Source organism: Balaenoptera acutorostrata, chromosome 20 (genome assembly GCF_949987535.1).
Source record: "Balaenoptera acutorostrata chromosome 20, mBalAcu1.1, whole genome shotgun sequence".
Taxonomy (NCBI): domain Eukaryota; kingdom Metazoa; phylum Chordata; class Mammalia; order Artiodactyla; family Balaenopteridae; genus Balaenoptera; species Balaenoptera acutorostrata.
In genome coordinates this window covers 22,495,887-22,512,757 of record NC_080083.1, presented here as the reverse complement: position 1 = coordinate 22,512,757, position 16,871 = coordinate 22,495,887, and the positions used below count along the sequence as shown (strand labels likewise).

Here is a 16,871-nt window from a genome sequence, read left to right as displayed (position 1 = left end):
TCTGTGGGGGAAAAAAAAAAAGTTCTGCACAAAAATCAGTGCAGAACAAGATGTGAGGGTGGCTATGTCCAAGCTGATTCCAAGGTTTGCAATGTCGTATGGATGCAAATATCCCATTATTAAGTAACTGTAATTATTTAAGAATAGAATAAAATTTTTTCAGTTATGTGTATTATACAGTTGACCCTTGAACAATGCCAGGGTTAGGGGCATCGACCCTCAGCAGTTGAAATCCGAGTATAACTTAGAGTTGGCCCTCAGATATATGGTTCCTCCATATCCATGGATGCACATCTGTAGATTCAACCAACCACAGATGGTGTAGTACTGTTGTATTTACTGTTGAAAATGTCCACATAGAAGTGGACCCGCACAGTTCAAGCCCACGTCGTTCGTGGCATAAATACTTATGAAGCTGTCTGGGTCAGCTTCCTTAAAAATCAGAAATATTAGGCATATCTTTTTGCCTAAAGGTGCTATGAAAAAATTACAGAGACAGTAAAGGTGCTGTGAAGCAAGAAAGGGTGGGAATTTCTGGCATAATCTATATAAAGAAAACTATAAAACTTTAAAAAATACACTTAAATAACTGGAAAAACATACCATGTTTCTTGTTGGGAAGAGTTAATATTATGAAGCTCTCAGATCTTCCTAAATTGATTTATAAACCTAATGCAATCTGAATCAAAATCATTATGGAAAGTTTTGGGGAATTTAAAAAAAAAAATGAGCCTATCTGTAAAAAGACAAAAATAACTAATAAAACTTGGGGAAAAATTAAGAATGTGAGGAACTCTGGCCCATTAAAGTAGTTAAAATAGTGTGGCGTTAGTCCAAGAATAGAACAAAAAACAGAATATAAAGCCTGGTAATTGAGTTAAGATTATTATAAAAGTGAGGAAAGTATGAATTATTCAATAAATGGTATTGGAGCAACTGATTAACCTCCTGGAAAATACTTGCAGATAGATTATAAAAATGTTCAACTTCACTGGGGATCAAAAATACCAGTTAAAGTAACAATTGCTGTTTTTATCCTATTTTATTAATTTACAATAAACAGTGTTGGCAAGGGTGGAGAAAAAATTAAAGAGGGGAAACAAGCACCACCATATACTGCTGGTGGGAGTGCAACTCTTGGGAGGACAATTTGAAATTATCCAAAAAAATCTTTTAAATAATGGACATACTTTTTGACCAGTAATTCCACTTTTAGAGATTAACCCAAAGGGAATAGCCAGAGATATTCTTCAAAGTTTACATAAAAGAATGACCAGCCCAGGGATATAGCAGTAAAAACTGGGATAGTCTGTATGTTCAAATATGATATATTCATTATAATGATTTATATGAAGCCATTAAATATCGTAGTCTCAAATAATACTGTAAGAATATATAAAATTTCTCCCTAAATAATATTTAGTAAAAAGAACAAATTACAAAAGCCCTTTTCTATTATGATCCTAATTATGTAGGAAAAAAGGTGTGTGTGTGTGTGTATGTATATATATATATATATATATATATATATATATATATATATATATATAACAGAAAGAATATAATATACATTAATAACCGTGATCCTGTGATCTCTTGGTAGGACTGTAGCTGATTTTTACTTTTTCTTCATAATTGTTTATATGTTCCAACTTTTCAAATTGAATAATTATTATAAATATAGTTTTAAAACCTTAATCAATAATGTCTTTCAGCTAGTAAGTGGTACACCTGAGATACAAACCTAAGGCTTCTACATTATTCAACAAGCAATCTTCACTGCTCTTCAAGGTCATGATCAGCAGGACAGTGAGAAAAAAATGATCATATTCTCCTTTCTTTAATCCACGGCCAAAGTATTCTGATACAAGATACCTACCTGGATTCTCCTTCATCCTCCACGTGTTCACAATGGACAGAGTTGAGAGCACTGACTCTCTTATAATCTTGAGGGGTCAGATATAAATATTTGTATCCCTGTGGGAAACACAAATAGTTTTTAACTCATTATCTGCCATCACCACAGAAGACCCAGCAAAGCATGCATAATGCAGCTTGTTCCAAAGCTGGCTTTAAATCTCCAAATCGTGTCTCAGAGTTACTGTCTCATAGAATACTACCACAGATAGTTCTTTGAAAGATGGAAGTGCCTATTTCTGCAGTCACTGACTGTGTCCTTGAAACAAGATATCTTGGAGCTGCAACTCCAGGTATATTCCACTCATTTCCTTTTCATCAAGGTTAAAGGGTCATTCTCTAATCTTTAGTGACACCTCTATTAAAGATATCAACACAAAATTAAAGAATTATATGAATTACTCTTCTTCATTTTCTCAAATCCATAGTACCATCAAAATATAGATGGGTCAAGGATAATTGAGAGCACCACAAAACTAGGATATTCAATCTTCAAATCAGAAGTCTGTGCAGTGCTAATGATCAGTAATCACTGAGCTCATACCTTTTGCTTTTTTAAATAAACAACTTCTAATCCCTATGTACATTAAAAGATTATACTAACACTTCATAACTGACTTATTCTTATACATACATATACACACTCACATAGAAGCTAGTTATTTAATATGTGTGTTCACCTGAAGTGAATCAGTCACTCAGAAAAAAAAAAAAAAAAAGGAAGCAGAGAAAAACTTTTAAAATACTATGAGAAATTATGTCCACCATTTAACTGAATTTGTCCCACAGGGAGCACAACATGCCAGAGACATGAATTTGAATTTGCCACTGATTTTGCCTGACTTATGACGAGAATGCCCTGTAGCACTGAGTGTCAGTAGTATGTCTGTCAGCACATATTTACTGAGTGCCTATTATGTGCAAGATACTAAGACACAGAACAAACAGAAAGGAACAAAACAGGCAAAAATTCCTGGCCTTGTACAACTCATCTTCTAGTAGGAGAGTCAGAAAATACACAAAATAAATAAGTTAAGCATACAATGTTAATGGGAATAATGTTTAAGGAAAAAATAAAATAGAGGAAGGAGACAGGAGAGTTGGCAGAGTTGAACTTTTAGAAGAATAGCCAGGGAAGGCTTTATTGAAAATGTCATTTGAGCCAAGACCTGAAGAGCTGAGGAAATGAGACATGAGGATATTTGGGGGGAAAGCATTCAGGCAGAAGGAACCACAAGTGTGAAGCTGCTGAGTGTGTCCAGCAGGCTCAAGAAACAGTGAAAAGGCTGGTAGAGCCATGGTGTGGAATCAGGTGGGAGCAGCAAGAGAACAGGGACGGAGTGGTACTGGAAGGCCAGTCTAGGGAGGGCCTTGCAGGTAACTATATGGTTTCTGGCCCTCACTTGAGTGAGTTGGGAAGCCTTTAAAGGGTTTTAATCAGAGGAAAGTTTTGAGTTGTGATCTGATTTACATTTAACTGGATCATTCCACTTTCTGTTGAGAGTAGACTTTGGGTAGGGGTAGGGGCAAGGCCAGAGTCAGGAAGGTCAATTAGGAAACAATGCAATAAATGCAGTAAGAGGTGACAGGGACTTGGACTACTGTGTAGCAGTGGAAGTGCTCACAGATGGTTGGGTTCTGGATATATTTTGAAGGTCAGGATGTACACATGATTTATTGACAGAGAGGATGTGGGATATGAGAAAGAGAGGTCAAGGATAACTCCAAGGTCTTTTACTTAGATGAGGAATGGAGGTATCATTTATTGAGACAGAGAATATTGTGGGAAGAACAGATTTAAGGAAGAAGATTAGAAGCTACGTTCAGGCAGATGTGCACGTAGAGATGTGGAGTCTGGATACATGAATCTGAAGTTCAGGGGCAGGATATAAATTTGGAAGTTTATCAGTTTATAGATGGAGTTTAAAGCTTTAAGACTGGATCACCAAGGGAAGGTGAATATAGAAAAGAGGAGAGGTCCAGGGACCAAGCCCTAAAACACCTTTTTTTTTCCCTTCTTACCTCACCTTCCATACAAGCTATCCTGCCATAGCACCAGGTGAGAGGGCACTGGGCCCTGTGGGGTTGAGGCTGGGGAGTCCTAGACTTCTTGGTCCTGCCACAGCCTCTGTGGCACTGATATCTGTCTCCATTCACATTTTTTTTAATAATTTAAAAAATTGAGATAAAAATTCACATAACATAAAACCGGCCATTTTAAAGTGTACAATTCAGTAGTTTTTAGTATATTCAGATGCTGTGCAACCACCACCACTATCTAATTCCAGGATATTTCCATCACCCCCAAAAGAAATACTGTATTTATTAGAGGTCACCAACAATTCCCATATACTTTTAAAATGAATTTTACTGAAGCATAATTTACGTGCAATAAAATCCATCAGTTTTAAGTGTTGTAGTTCGATGAGTTCTGACAAATGTATACACTTGTGTGTAATCACCACCACAATCAAAATATAGAATATTTCCATCACCCCCTGACACTCTTACATTTAAAGATGTAAAAGGTAGCAAAGGAAACTGAGAAAGAGTGGCTAGGGGGGTAAAAAGGAGACTGTAGGTTCCTGGAAACCAAGAGAAGAAAGTATTTCAAGGAGGAAGGAGTAACCAACCACATGGAATACTGCTGAAACGTCAAATAGGTGAGATTCAGAGTTTAACAATATGGAATCAATGGCGACCTTGACAAAAGCAGCTCTGATGGAATGGTGAGGGTGCAAGGGGAACTGACATGGGTTCCAGAGGGGATAGGAGGGAGAAGAGTATCTGGAAACAGCAAGAAGAGAAACTCTTTTAAGAAGTCTTGCTGTACAGGGAAGGAAAAAATGGGGTAGGGTTACTGACTGGAGGGGTAAGTGTCTGTGTGCTAAAAAAAAGGAGTATATTTAACAGAGAGGGAAAAAGTGACGATGTAAGAAAGAAGGGGGAGCAGTTTTGATCTACATCCTTAAGTTGGCAAGAAGGGAAAGGATCGAGCATAGCGGGATTGGCCTTAGATAGAAGCAGGGACCGTTCATCAAAGTACAGGAGAGAAGGCGGAGAATAAGAGCACAGATGCAGATATATAGGAGCTCGTAGAGGCTCTCTTCTAATTGCTTCCATTTTCTCAGTGAATTGGGAAGCAGCAGCATCAGCTAAGAGTGAGGATGAAGGAAGAGGGTGTTGGAGGTTTGAGGAGAGAGATGTCAAATTGTCAATCAGGAGGTTGGTAAGCTTGAATTTAAAGTAAGACCAGTCAACAGCACTGTGTATTTTTCTCCATCAGTGTTCAGCTATGCAGGTGAGGAAAAGGACTAGATGGAGACAGTTGGATTTAAACAAGGTTTCTGTATAGACATGGAGTAAGCGGAATGAAGAGAAAAAGCAAAGAAATAGAAGGCATGGGAAAGGTAGTGATTACGATGATTAGCCTATGGTAGACTTTGGATTTAAGGCTGGATAGGAATAAAATGAGGATGTAAGGAGGGAGTGAAGAGCAGAAGAAAGGTGGCAGGATCAATAGCTGTAGGTCTTGGTGAGTGCAAAGGATTATTGGACTTGGGGTACTAAAGAGAGTGAGCTGGAAAGATAGGATGGAGAAATGGCAAAGGAAGGGATGCTTGAAGTTGACATTATGGGGAATGAGAGGCTGATCTGGGATGCAGGATAGGACCACTGGAGGAGAGGAAATCAAGGATCCAAGAGGCTAGATGATGGGATGAATCATCTACGTATATACAGCAATCATCAAGAATGATAGCAGGACTAGTAGTACTGGAGAGAGTGACAATGTGCCAGCAACTAAAAGATGCAAAGAAGAGGGAGTGGCCAAAGGGTAGGGAACACTATAATAAGGAGCAGTGGTGGTGTGGCACAGTCTGATGACATGAGATTCAAAGACGGGGGTTTTCAGAGAGAAGGGAGGGAAAAGGGTCTGGAAGTAGCAGTGAGGCACTAGCAAGAAGCTATTTTCCTCCAGGCTCAGTGGTACAAGGGAAAGAGAAACCAGTCACCATTTAAGAGGGCTACAGGGGAAGAAGAGTCTTCAGAGGACAGGCAGGTTTCAAGTAGAGCAAGACTGGAGAACAATCAGAGAAGAAGCTGAGGATATGAGAGATTTTGCTGATGACTGACCATAAGTCTTGGAGGCCAAAGTAGAATAATTTAAAGGTACATATATTGGGCTTCCCTGGTGGTGCAGTGGTTAAGAATGCACCTGCCAACGCAGAGGACATGGGTTCGAGCCCTGGTCCGGGAAGATCCCACATGCCACGGAGCAACTAAGCCCGCGAGCCACAACTACTGAGCCCGTGCACCACAACTACCGAAGCCCGTGCGCCTAGAACCTGTGCTCTGCAACAAGAGAAGCCACCACAATGAGAAGCCCATGCAGCACAACGAAGAGTAGCCCCCGCTCGCCACAACCAGAGAAAGCCCGCAAGCAGCAATGAAGACCCAACACAGCCAAAAATAAATAAATTAAATAAATAAAGAAAGAAAGAAAGAATATATTGTTAAAAAAAAAAGATATATATTTCTGGCTTAACATGTCTCACACTAAATGCACACCTACTATTTCATCTAGTGTTCAACCAAAGAAATAGTCATCTATTTCAAAGCTGGAGGAAAGACCAGGTGAACATACTGAGAGACAATTTATTTCCAACACAGCTGTGGTTCACTGTAAGTGATAATTTTTGAACTTAAACCTCTACCAGGACTTCCCTCGTGGTGCAGTGGTTAAGAATCTGCCTGCCAATGCAGGGGACATGGGTTCGAAACCTGGTCCGGGAAGATCCCACATGCCGTGGAGCAACTAAGCCCACGAGCCACAACTACTGAGCCTGCGAGCCACAACTACTGAAGCCCACGCTCCTAGAGCCCGTGTTCTGCAAAAAAGAGAAGCCACCGCAATGAGAAGCCCGCGGGCCACAATGAAGAGTAGCCCCCCCTCATCGCAACTAGAGAAAGCCCACTTGCAGCAACAAAAACCCAACGCAGCCAAAAATAAATAAATAAATTTATAAAAAACAAAAAACCTCCACCTCTCTCTACACACGTACACACATGCACACACACACGCGCGCACCCATACAGTAACTTGAAGTATTATCTTTTCTTAGACTGTACCTTGTAAGGATCCTCAGGATCTACCCAGGCTACGTGAAACATATGACGAATTTCCTCTGCCAGTCCAATTCTTGCCCCACTGTTGGCTGCTACATAGATGCGTGGGATGCCCTCCGCCCTGGCAAGCTCAGAAGCTCTGAGAAACAGCAAATCCTCCTGGGGTCCAAAGGACCCAATTCGGTATGTGATATCATTGCCAATAACAATGATATCTCGGCCTTCTGGATATTCTGGACTTTTAAGGGTCATTTTCCAAGCTACCATGCCGATCTGCAAAGGCATAAACAAACAAATAAATACAAGCTTCTTACATGCAGAATTATTTTTCAGGTTCCTTGAAGATATCAGACTGCACGTAGACACAACCTTCAGGTAAAGATATGCATTGCTAAAGAGCCAAGCTCCCTGCGGGAAACTAGAACAAATATTCTAGCATACTTCTCTAAGATTATGTTGAGAAAAGCTGGTTTACTGTACACGTATTTCACAGTTGTCTCAATTTCTTCTTTGGGTCTGTTCGAAGAAGATGGAAAAACCAAAATCTAAATGTACTCAGGCTATGTGTGGAAGAATACTGGGGCACTGGGAATTAAATCCGGGATGCCCTAACTTACTACCCTATCTACTAAGATATCTTTTGTGAGATTCTTTCCAAGAAATCTTTAACACACAGGAGAGCAGAAAGAGGACTACCTCTCATGGACTATACAACTTTTACAACCCTGGGTCCTTTTATTGTCCCCTCTAATATTTGTCAGGAATAACAGCAACATTCTTTACAGGCTTGCTTCAGGTATCTTCCATTTCTGCAAGAATTTACTGTAGCTCAACACTGCATCCTTGTGAGCATCTCTTACTGATTTCTCCCAACACTAGAAAACCAAAGGATGCAAGTAACCAACCTCTTGCTGCACTATGATATATATAAATCTCTGCTCACTGTTCAGTAGCATCTGACCAGCCACACAAATAAATGACACCGACTTAATAGGCAGGGGTGACACGTCTCTTCCCAAACCCTCACAGCCCTCTCCTCTTTTAATCCCCTTCTATATGAGAACTAGTCATTCCTTCTACTTGTTTATTCGCTAGTGCCCTTTCTTTTCTACTCACTCATTCCCCAGTTAACGGCTGCAGTTTTTCATGTCTGCCTGTCTGTTTCCCTATACCTAGATAAGTAATGCTTTCCATTCTTTTTATTTTTCCTGTTTCTTTCTGTCTCCCCTGCTTCCCACCTCCATCACTCGCCCCCAAACACAAGGCCTACCAGACGAGCATTCCTGGTCCTGCCTAATGGAGCCCAGCCACATCGGCAGCCTTGGTCCCTCATCCCTGGGCTGCTGCGTATCACCTCATTGCGGAGCCAGCCATCAAGAAGGGCCATGAACAGATGTAAATAGCAGCATCCCTGGAAAGCCACATGCATCACCCAGACTCAACCGGGCCAGTGATCATAGGCTCTGAGTACACATTTCTCAATCCAATTACACATCCACTGTAATCAGGCTGGTTGAAGCTTTCCACACAGCTATTTGTGATTCTCAGCATTAAGAAATATATATATGAAACACCTACAGATAAATATAAGCTATTTAATATATACCACTGGCCAAATACAAATCAAAATCGATATAATACATAGAAAAAAAATCCAATCACCTTCTGAGGTAAGGCAGTATTACTCTATCTGCTCATTAAAGACAGAGAAAAGGAAGAAGAAACAAATCATCCAAAAAATAGCACAGAGAAACTCCAAATATCAGGATAATTTTGGTCATAGTTTTTAAGAAGCTGATCCATATGATGCCCACGTCGGGAGAAATATTTTAACTGCCTTCTCACATGGCCCTCTAACCCAACATCTCCTTTGTTTTCAGGAAGGAAAAGCTATTTCCTCTAAATGCATTTGTAGTTAGGAAGATTGGGCTTTACACCAGATTTTATGACATATTAACTTTAGCCACCTAGGCCAGAGTAGCTTAGATACAAGTCCAGAAGAATCTACTTTAGCATTTGCATGCGAATGCAAACACTGTGTCTATGTGGCACTGGGCAAGCAAATAACACTCTTATCTTTTGCTATTACCTGGGGACTCTGTGTCACTTGGGCAGTCAGTTCAGCAATTGGCCAGGTCATTACACTTGCAATATTGACTTCTAATTATTAGTAGTACTTTTTAAAAAATTAACTAATGAATTAATTTTTATTTTTGTCTACATTCGGTCTTCGTTGCTGTGTGCAGGCTTTCTCTAGTTGCGGCGAGCAGGAGCTACTCTTCGTTGCGGTAAGCGGGCTTCTCACTGCGGTGGCTTCTCTTGTTGCGGAGCACGGGCTCTAGGCGCATGGGCTTCAGTAGTTGTGGCTCACGGGCTCTAGAGTGCAGGCTCAGTAGTCGTGGTGCATGGGCTTAGCTGCTCCGTGGCATGTGGGATCTTCCCGGACCAGGGCTCGAACCCATGTCCCTGCATTGGCAGGCGGATCCTTAACCACTGTGCCACCAGGGAAGTCCCTTGACTTCTAATTAGGTGTCAACACAGCAGCACCAAGAACACACTACTCTTAATGTCTTTCTAAAATGTGTCCCTTATCAACTGTCCCCCTCCCCACTTAAAAAGTACCAGTACAGGGCTTCCCTGGTGGCACAGTGGTTGAGAATCTGCCTGCCAATGCAGGTGACACGGGTTCGAGCCCTGGTCTGGGAAGATCCCACATGCCGCGGAGCAACTAAGCCCGTGCGCCACAACTACTGAGCCTGCGCATCTGGAGCCTGTGCTCCGCAACAAGAGAGGCCGCGATAGTGAGAGGCCCACGCACCGCAATGAAGAGTGGCCCCCACTTGCCGCAACTAGAGAAAGCCCTCGCACAGAAACGAAGACCCAACACAGCCATAAATAAATAAATAAATAAATAAATAAATAAATAAATAAATAAATAAATAAATAAAATTTTTTAAAAAAAGTACAGAATGGAGAGTGTTGTGTGAGTCTTGGTACAGTGAGATTCCTCATTGGAAGAGATTAAGTTTTGAATAAGCACAATGGATAAATCTCTAAGGAAGAATCTGTTGCTCAATTTACATTAAAAATTAGATTTCACTGCTAATCAAATGACGGGATATATAATGGTGAACATGGGCTTGGGAGTCAAACAAACTTGGATCCACATCTAAGCCCTACCACTTATTAACTGTGTGACCTTGGGAAATTCACTTATTTTTATTGAGCTTCAATGTCCCCACATACAAAATTAAGAAAATATCACCTATGGGATTGATGAAAAACTATTAGAAGCAGTAATCTATTATATTAACTTTAACATACAAAGTTTGCCTTTGTCTCTCCTCTCAACCTATCCAAATCTCACCCGTTCCATAAAGGTTCATTCAAATTCCATTTCCTCAGAAAAGCTTCCCCTAGTCTAAAGTGACTCCTTTCTTCTGATCACCTACTAAGACCTTCATGTAGAGAATTCATTTGATAATTAATCACATATGGCCTAGGACAGCTTTTAGCTTGCCAGCTTGAACCATCATATCATCTATTCCAGTGCATAGCAGGACTCCTACACATTTCTACACATAATATGGGAGTAACAAATACTTGCTGGTTCCACAGTCATTTCATTTTTTAAATGATACTTGGAAAATAGTCAACACCAAGAGCTTAGAACATCATGCATGACTTATCTCTAGGGATCACAGAATAACAGTACTAAATGCCATTAAAATATTTTATTTTTTTAAAATAATAAGAATAATAGCTACCATTAATTGCATACTTATAACATGCTGTACTATACTATAAATGTTAATAAATACTGATAATAGTTAGGAGATTAAGCTGGAAAATCTGCCTGTCTTGGTTCAAATTTCAGCTTTATATGAGTTGTATAGCCTTGGACAAGTCACTTAACCTTAACCTCAATTTTTCCAATTATAAAATGGGGATAACAGTATCTTTCTGGAGGGATTGTTGAGAGGAACACCACATTAAGTTAGTACAGAGCCTGGCATATAAAAGTCCTCAAATAGTAGCTATTATCATTATTAATTTAAAAAACAGCTGTTTTTATTGCCATGAGAAAACCAAGGCACAGAGGACTTAAGTAACTTGTCCTATACCGAGTGTGAATGATTTATTCTTTAAAGTATGATTCACATAATTTCCTTTACTAGAGAAATTAAGGAAGTATGTTCCAGACTACTGCCACTGCACTTAGCTGAAACGATATGGAAAGATGAACATCAATTATAACACAAACATAAATGTCATTGACACCTAAAGGCAATGTGGTACCCTGGATTGGATCCTGGAACAGAAAAAGGTCATTAGTAGAAAAATTAGTGAAATCCAAAACAAAGTCTGTATTTTATTTAATAGTATGGTATTGTACCAATGTTAATTTCTTAGTTTTTATAATTATAACATGGTTATATAACGGATTAATGTTAGGGGAAGCTGGGTGAAGGTTAATGGAGGTTAAATGGGAACTCTGTATGATTTTTGTAACTTTTCTGTAAATCTAACATTATTTTAAGATAAAAAGCTGAAAAAATAAATGTCATGATAAAAACTTTTTTAGAGGGAATATATTGACTAGTGAGGTCATTGTCAGTGTTCTGTTCAGCCTTATAAAACGGTGGCTATGAAGACTATGAACAGTTTTTTAAAATACCCATGATGTAATGCTAAATTTAAAGAAGCAGGATAACAAAATTGCACGCATACCATAATAACTCTTGAGAGGCAAAACGGTGTGGTGGTCAAGGGCACAGACTCAGAAACTAGATTCTACAAATCTGAATCTAATGTAATCTGACTCTGACAGAATAGAGGTTCAGTCAGTTTTCTAGCCACATAACCTTAGGTAAGTTACTAACCTCTATATGCCTGAGTTTCCTCATCAGTAAAATGGGGTAATAATAACCTATTGTATTAAGTCTGCTGTGAAGACTAAATACATGTTAAACCTTACAGTAAGTGTTACAACACACGCACACATGCATACACCCACTCTCTATCTCTATCTAAAAGCTTGTTGGGGGCTGGGGGGAAGGGAAATAAAGAAACATAGCAAAATGGGATGATAATTATTTTAGGATGATGGGACTGTGAATTTTTTCCCCATTTTCCAAATTTCTTTAATGTGTTTATGCCTTCATAACTTAAAAATTTTATAAATTAAAAAGGGAGAAAAGACTACCAAATACTTCTTCACTGGGTAACAGGTACATGGGAGCTTATATTATTATCTCTAGTGCACATTTGAACATTTTCACAGTGAAAAAAAAAAAATTTAAAGGAGGAAAAAAAAAAAATCTCACCAACCTAACGGATTTCTCATGTTTTAGAGGAACTGACTCTAGGTTTTAGTTATACTACAACAGACCACATTTGTATAAAATTTAAAGAGAGGAATAAACATATGAAAACTTAAAATCAAGACTCACCTTAAAGGGAGAAGAGTATCAAGAACTGTCTTAGTCTGTTGGGGCTATCATTTCCTTTTTTAAAAAGAAATGCTCTGCAATGATGTGGTATAATGTAAACATATGTATATATAGGTTTATACAATATTAATATCTCTACCTTAGAAGTACTGCTTCAGTGTTTTTCTGGTCTGATGGTTAAATACATATTTATACTTTTAAAGTCAATATTTGTACAATAGACAAGAACAGTGCCTATCAGCTAAACACATATTTAGGACTGTACCACATGTACTGCAAACATGTACTAAAATCAAAAGCTTATATTTATACAGAGCCTTTCATCTTGAAGGGGGCTAAAGAGCTTTACAAACATGTACATAAAAGGACATTTGCACTGATAGGCAGGCAAGATATCAATTCACCTGCTCCCCTATTTCTTCCAGCAGTCCGGGGTAGGAACACATGGTGTCAACAGATGCAGGTCTATAACAGCTGCAAAGACGTGTCACACAATAATCCACCATACACAGTCACTGAAAGAGGGCTTGCAACTTGAGAATGGTAACTGCTCTCCTCCAGTGCAGAAGCACCACGGCCATTGCCAGCTTTGTGTTTTTAAATTATTCTCTACCAAACTCAACTAATCACCTGACAAAATTGAATTTGATACTGGAAATGGTTTCTGAATGCAAAATACTTTGTCTGATGATGAAAACTAGTTTGAAAAACGCTTTCCTCTGCCCTTGTTAGATTTAGAATAAAAAAAAAAGGGGGTCACAACATTCAGGAGAAATGGTTCAAAATATTCTATCTAAGAATAGCTTTGTCTCAGAGGATTGGGTCATTACTTCAGAAGACAGTCATATTTTCCTCCCATTTAATTAGGACACCGTAAGTTTTTCAGTCAAATTACTTTATATGGATGGGGCCTATCTATATTATACACACAATGGAGGTTTTATATTGAAAATTCTGCAATCACTATATAAAAGCATACACAAGTGTGACAATGTGATTAGGAATATGACATTCACTGATTTCACCTAAGCCAAGCTGCCTTGCATGTTAACTTAAAAATAACAACCGAAGGAAATTCCATCACTGAATCCTCTTGTTTCAGCTTCTCTCTCCCTCCAACGTTTCTATGCAATAAAACCTAGTGAAAATGACACTCCAGGACTAAGGGCTAAGGACGACTAAAGGGCTAAGGAAGCAACAAAGGGAGAACATGTAGCCTGAAAGGGGCTTGTCAGAGTGGCTGGGTTTATGGTCTAACGAGTCTCAGACTCAGGCTTTTGGTCCCTGGCAGTGCCACTGACTTCTTCCCTGACCACTGTCTTGCTGGGAGAGGCATGGACTAACCAAGTGGTTCTAGGGACTTACTGCCAATTATAGTTTCATTAATATAGCCATAAATCAGTTTTTAAAATATCTAATTTCAGATTATTTTTGATAACAGAGCATTCCAATTAGCAGGCTTCTTAGGTGTAGGATTATCCACCTAAACTAATTACCTTAAAGTGAGAAAGGGAAGAGGTTCAAAAGAGTTACCGTGAATAAGTTAAGCATCAGCAGAAATAAACATTTGTGTTCCTTATACGAGTTCTAAGGAAGAAGATATTTCTTTGGCCACAGTCTGATCCTGGAATAAACACGCGCAAGCAAGGGAGGAGGGGATGGGGCGGAGAAGGCAAGCAGAAGAGAACAGTCTTATTTAACTGTTTTTATGTGGGTAAAATGATTTGTGCTACAGTATTTCCATAAGAAGTGGGACCATTATTTTCCTGTAGAAACACATTTGGTTTGAAAAGTATCACTGGACAGGACGTGAAAATCAAACCGAATGAATTATTCACAACCTCCGATCAGAGGTGATCATTATTTCTGATGCTCCAAACAGTGATTAGGATTCTGCTCTGAGATGTCATTTTCTCGCTGAGTAACACCAGTGATACAGAAAGGCATTATCTATCTATCCATATGTGTATTTTTTCTCCTGGGAGGACCCTGGTTTAATGTTACTATAACAGATAATAAAAACATGATAATATTAACATTTATTCTGATGGTGCCCATAAATGCCATTAGTCTGACACAAAGTGTCAACACTAATCATGACCCAAAATTAACACCAAAATTGACATCAACATTAATTGTACTATCAGTGTGAATAGAAGGTGCAAGTGTACATATGCACACGTACACACCTGCACTTTCCAAAGCTGCTGCTACCACAAAGTAAACCAACAATATTTCAGCTCAATAAAGAAATCGGAAGGGAAAGCTAAGGGGCAAAACAGGACAGGAATTTGTTTTCAAGGATGTAAGAAGCATTCAAGTCTAGCTATGCCGTGGGAAGTAGAAAGGGAGTATCTTTGCCACAGTTGCCTTTCTTATATCTCCACACTTTGAGTTCATCGGTAATAATATCTTTCCATATGGACTTAAACACAGGATAGACTGTGGCTGAGATGTTGAAGCTTTATTTATTTTCCATGCTGAAAGTCTAAAAGTTGAGTGTTTCTGGCAAAGCCTCCAGTAGCTATTGTGCTACTACTGCTAATGCTGGGAAGATGACCATCCGACAAGGCTCTGGGGCAGAAATATAAAGAATCCTAGAACGTTAGAGCCGAAACAGACCCAGGCAGCATCTGCATCATGAAGATGAAAAAACTAAGATCCAGAGAGAAGGAATATGAACTTGAGTTCCTTTTCAGACAGATAACAAAATGCTACCTTTCTCCCTTCCTTTTGTATGTTGGATGGAATACTAAATCTTCACTTTTAATTAGATACTATCAAAAAATAATTACAATTTTAACTTATATTAGAACCTCGTGGGAAAAAAATACATCATGAAATATTCGAAAATACTGTATAGGTCTTAAAAGGTGTATTTTTAAACCATAAGGCAATGCAATATTTGACTTAATTTGTGCCATTCAGAAAAACCATGCTGAAAAAATGTCAATGCCTTTCCATATTGTATTATCTTCTGGATATCATGTTCCATTGCCTAGTGTCGTGTGAGCACATAAAGGAGCTGAAAACAATTTTCTTAACAGCTGAAAAACTCTTTTTCTCATGCTTGGATAATTCAAAAATGGCTGAACAAACTTACCTCAACCCTTCTAAAAAGCGATAAAAGGATAAGAAAAATATCATTTTTAGAGCAAAAAATTTTCTTCCCAGGGGTAATTCTTTGAAAATGTTACCAAAGATTAGAAATAATAATTTTAAACAGGGGAATTATTTCTTCCTGTACTATTTATATGCTTGAAACCACAGTAATTTTACACATGTACACACAATGCTTTAATAAACATATCAATTTTAAAAAACACATGCAATGGAGCACATACAAGCCAGTGGTATTTGAGAAATGGGGCGCCGGAGTGACTGGGTGATAGGGAAATTAACCAAGCTGGCCTACCACAGTTCAGGAAGCCTCCCCCATTAATCATATAAACGAATGTTGAACTCTGATGCTCCACGCTACACCTCATCCTCTGGTGTCATCTGTTGCTGTCCTGATGTTCATTATTGCCTCTGGTTGGAGCTGTAAAATTTCTTGACGTAGGGTACTATATCACACCCTTTTTCTGTAAAATCTTAAAAATTAAGATGTATGAAAATGCTGGCAAGTTCATCCTTTTGTTTAAAGGCTAACTTTAAGGACTTACTTTTGAAAGGCACTGAGGAGCCCTCCACAAGTGCTGCCTTGGTTGGCCAAGGGATGCATTAGGATTTTCAAAGTCAGTCAAGCTCATTGGGCCTTGGTTTGCTACTAATGGAATGAGTCAAAATCAACTAATTGACCCGATGAGAACTCTCCAGCTCCAATAACAGACATTAAGAAGGAATTCGAAGAAAAATATATACATCCCAGAAGAACAGTGTTAGGAATTCATTAGAAGTAATTCCACGGCAGCAAGACCTAGCTTTCAAAAGTAGCCTCAGTATTATAGTTTGTTTTTCAATATTATAGTTTTCTAATGAGGGACTCAACTTTGGTCCTGAAGATCATTTCAGACAAAGACTTGTAGCCAAACACACTCACTAAGAATGAGGCTAAAAGAAGAAAAGTGCACAATAATTTTAAATAAAACTATCCTACCACGTATTCTGTAATATGTCTTTTTCTGTACTTGAAATTCCTACCTTGCTGGGCTAAAAAGATTCAAAATTGGTTTTTTAAAGTCCTTGATGAAAAATAAGCTAAGTGCAAATTATGAATGTTTATATGTAATCAGTGGAATGTGATACTTTTCTGCCGAGGATCTCAAAGCACTTAGAAACATTCTCCCATCTTCAGGGACAGATTGGTGGCAAGGACCATTAGTCTCTTTTTATAACTTGAACAGTCAGTGCACAGACCATGATCCTGTTTTT

The 16,871-nt window shown here is 38.7% G+C and overlaps 2 protein-coding genes across 9 annotated transcripts in view; both read right to left on the bottom strand.

The window, feature by feature from the left end:
- Nucleotides 1-1,796, bottom strand: part of LOC130705928 (acetyl-CoA carboxylase 1-like) — a 27,672-nt gene extending 25,876 nt beyond the window's left edge. The window contains exons 1-2 of the mRNA XM_057536228.1: nt 1,745-1,796; nt 341-476 (exon numbers count right to left, since the gene is read on the bottom strand). Of these exons, the coding sequence (XP_057392211.1) occupies nt 341-476; nt 1,745-1,796 (188 nt within the window). The remainder of the gene's footprint in view (nt 1-340; nt 477-1,744) is intronic.
- Nucleotides 1,797-1,875: 79 nt separating this feature from the next.
- The window catches only part of ACACA (acetyl-CoA carboxylase alpha), a 210,266-nt gene continuing 195,270 nt past the window's right edge, over nt 1,876-16,871 (bottom strand). For all 8 annotated transcript variants that reach the window (XM_057535458.1, XM_057535459.1, XM_057535463.1 and 5 more), the window contains 2 exons: nt 7,048-7,317; nt 1,876-1,977 (listed from right to left, as the gene is read on the bottom strand). In XM_057535458.1, the coding sequence (XP_057391441.1) occupies nt 1,876-1,977; nt 7,048-7,317 (372 nt within the window). The remainder of the gene's footprint in view (nt 1,978-7,047; nt 7,318-16,871) is intronic.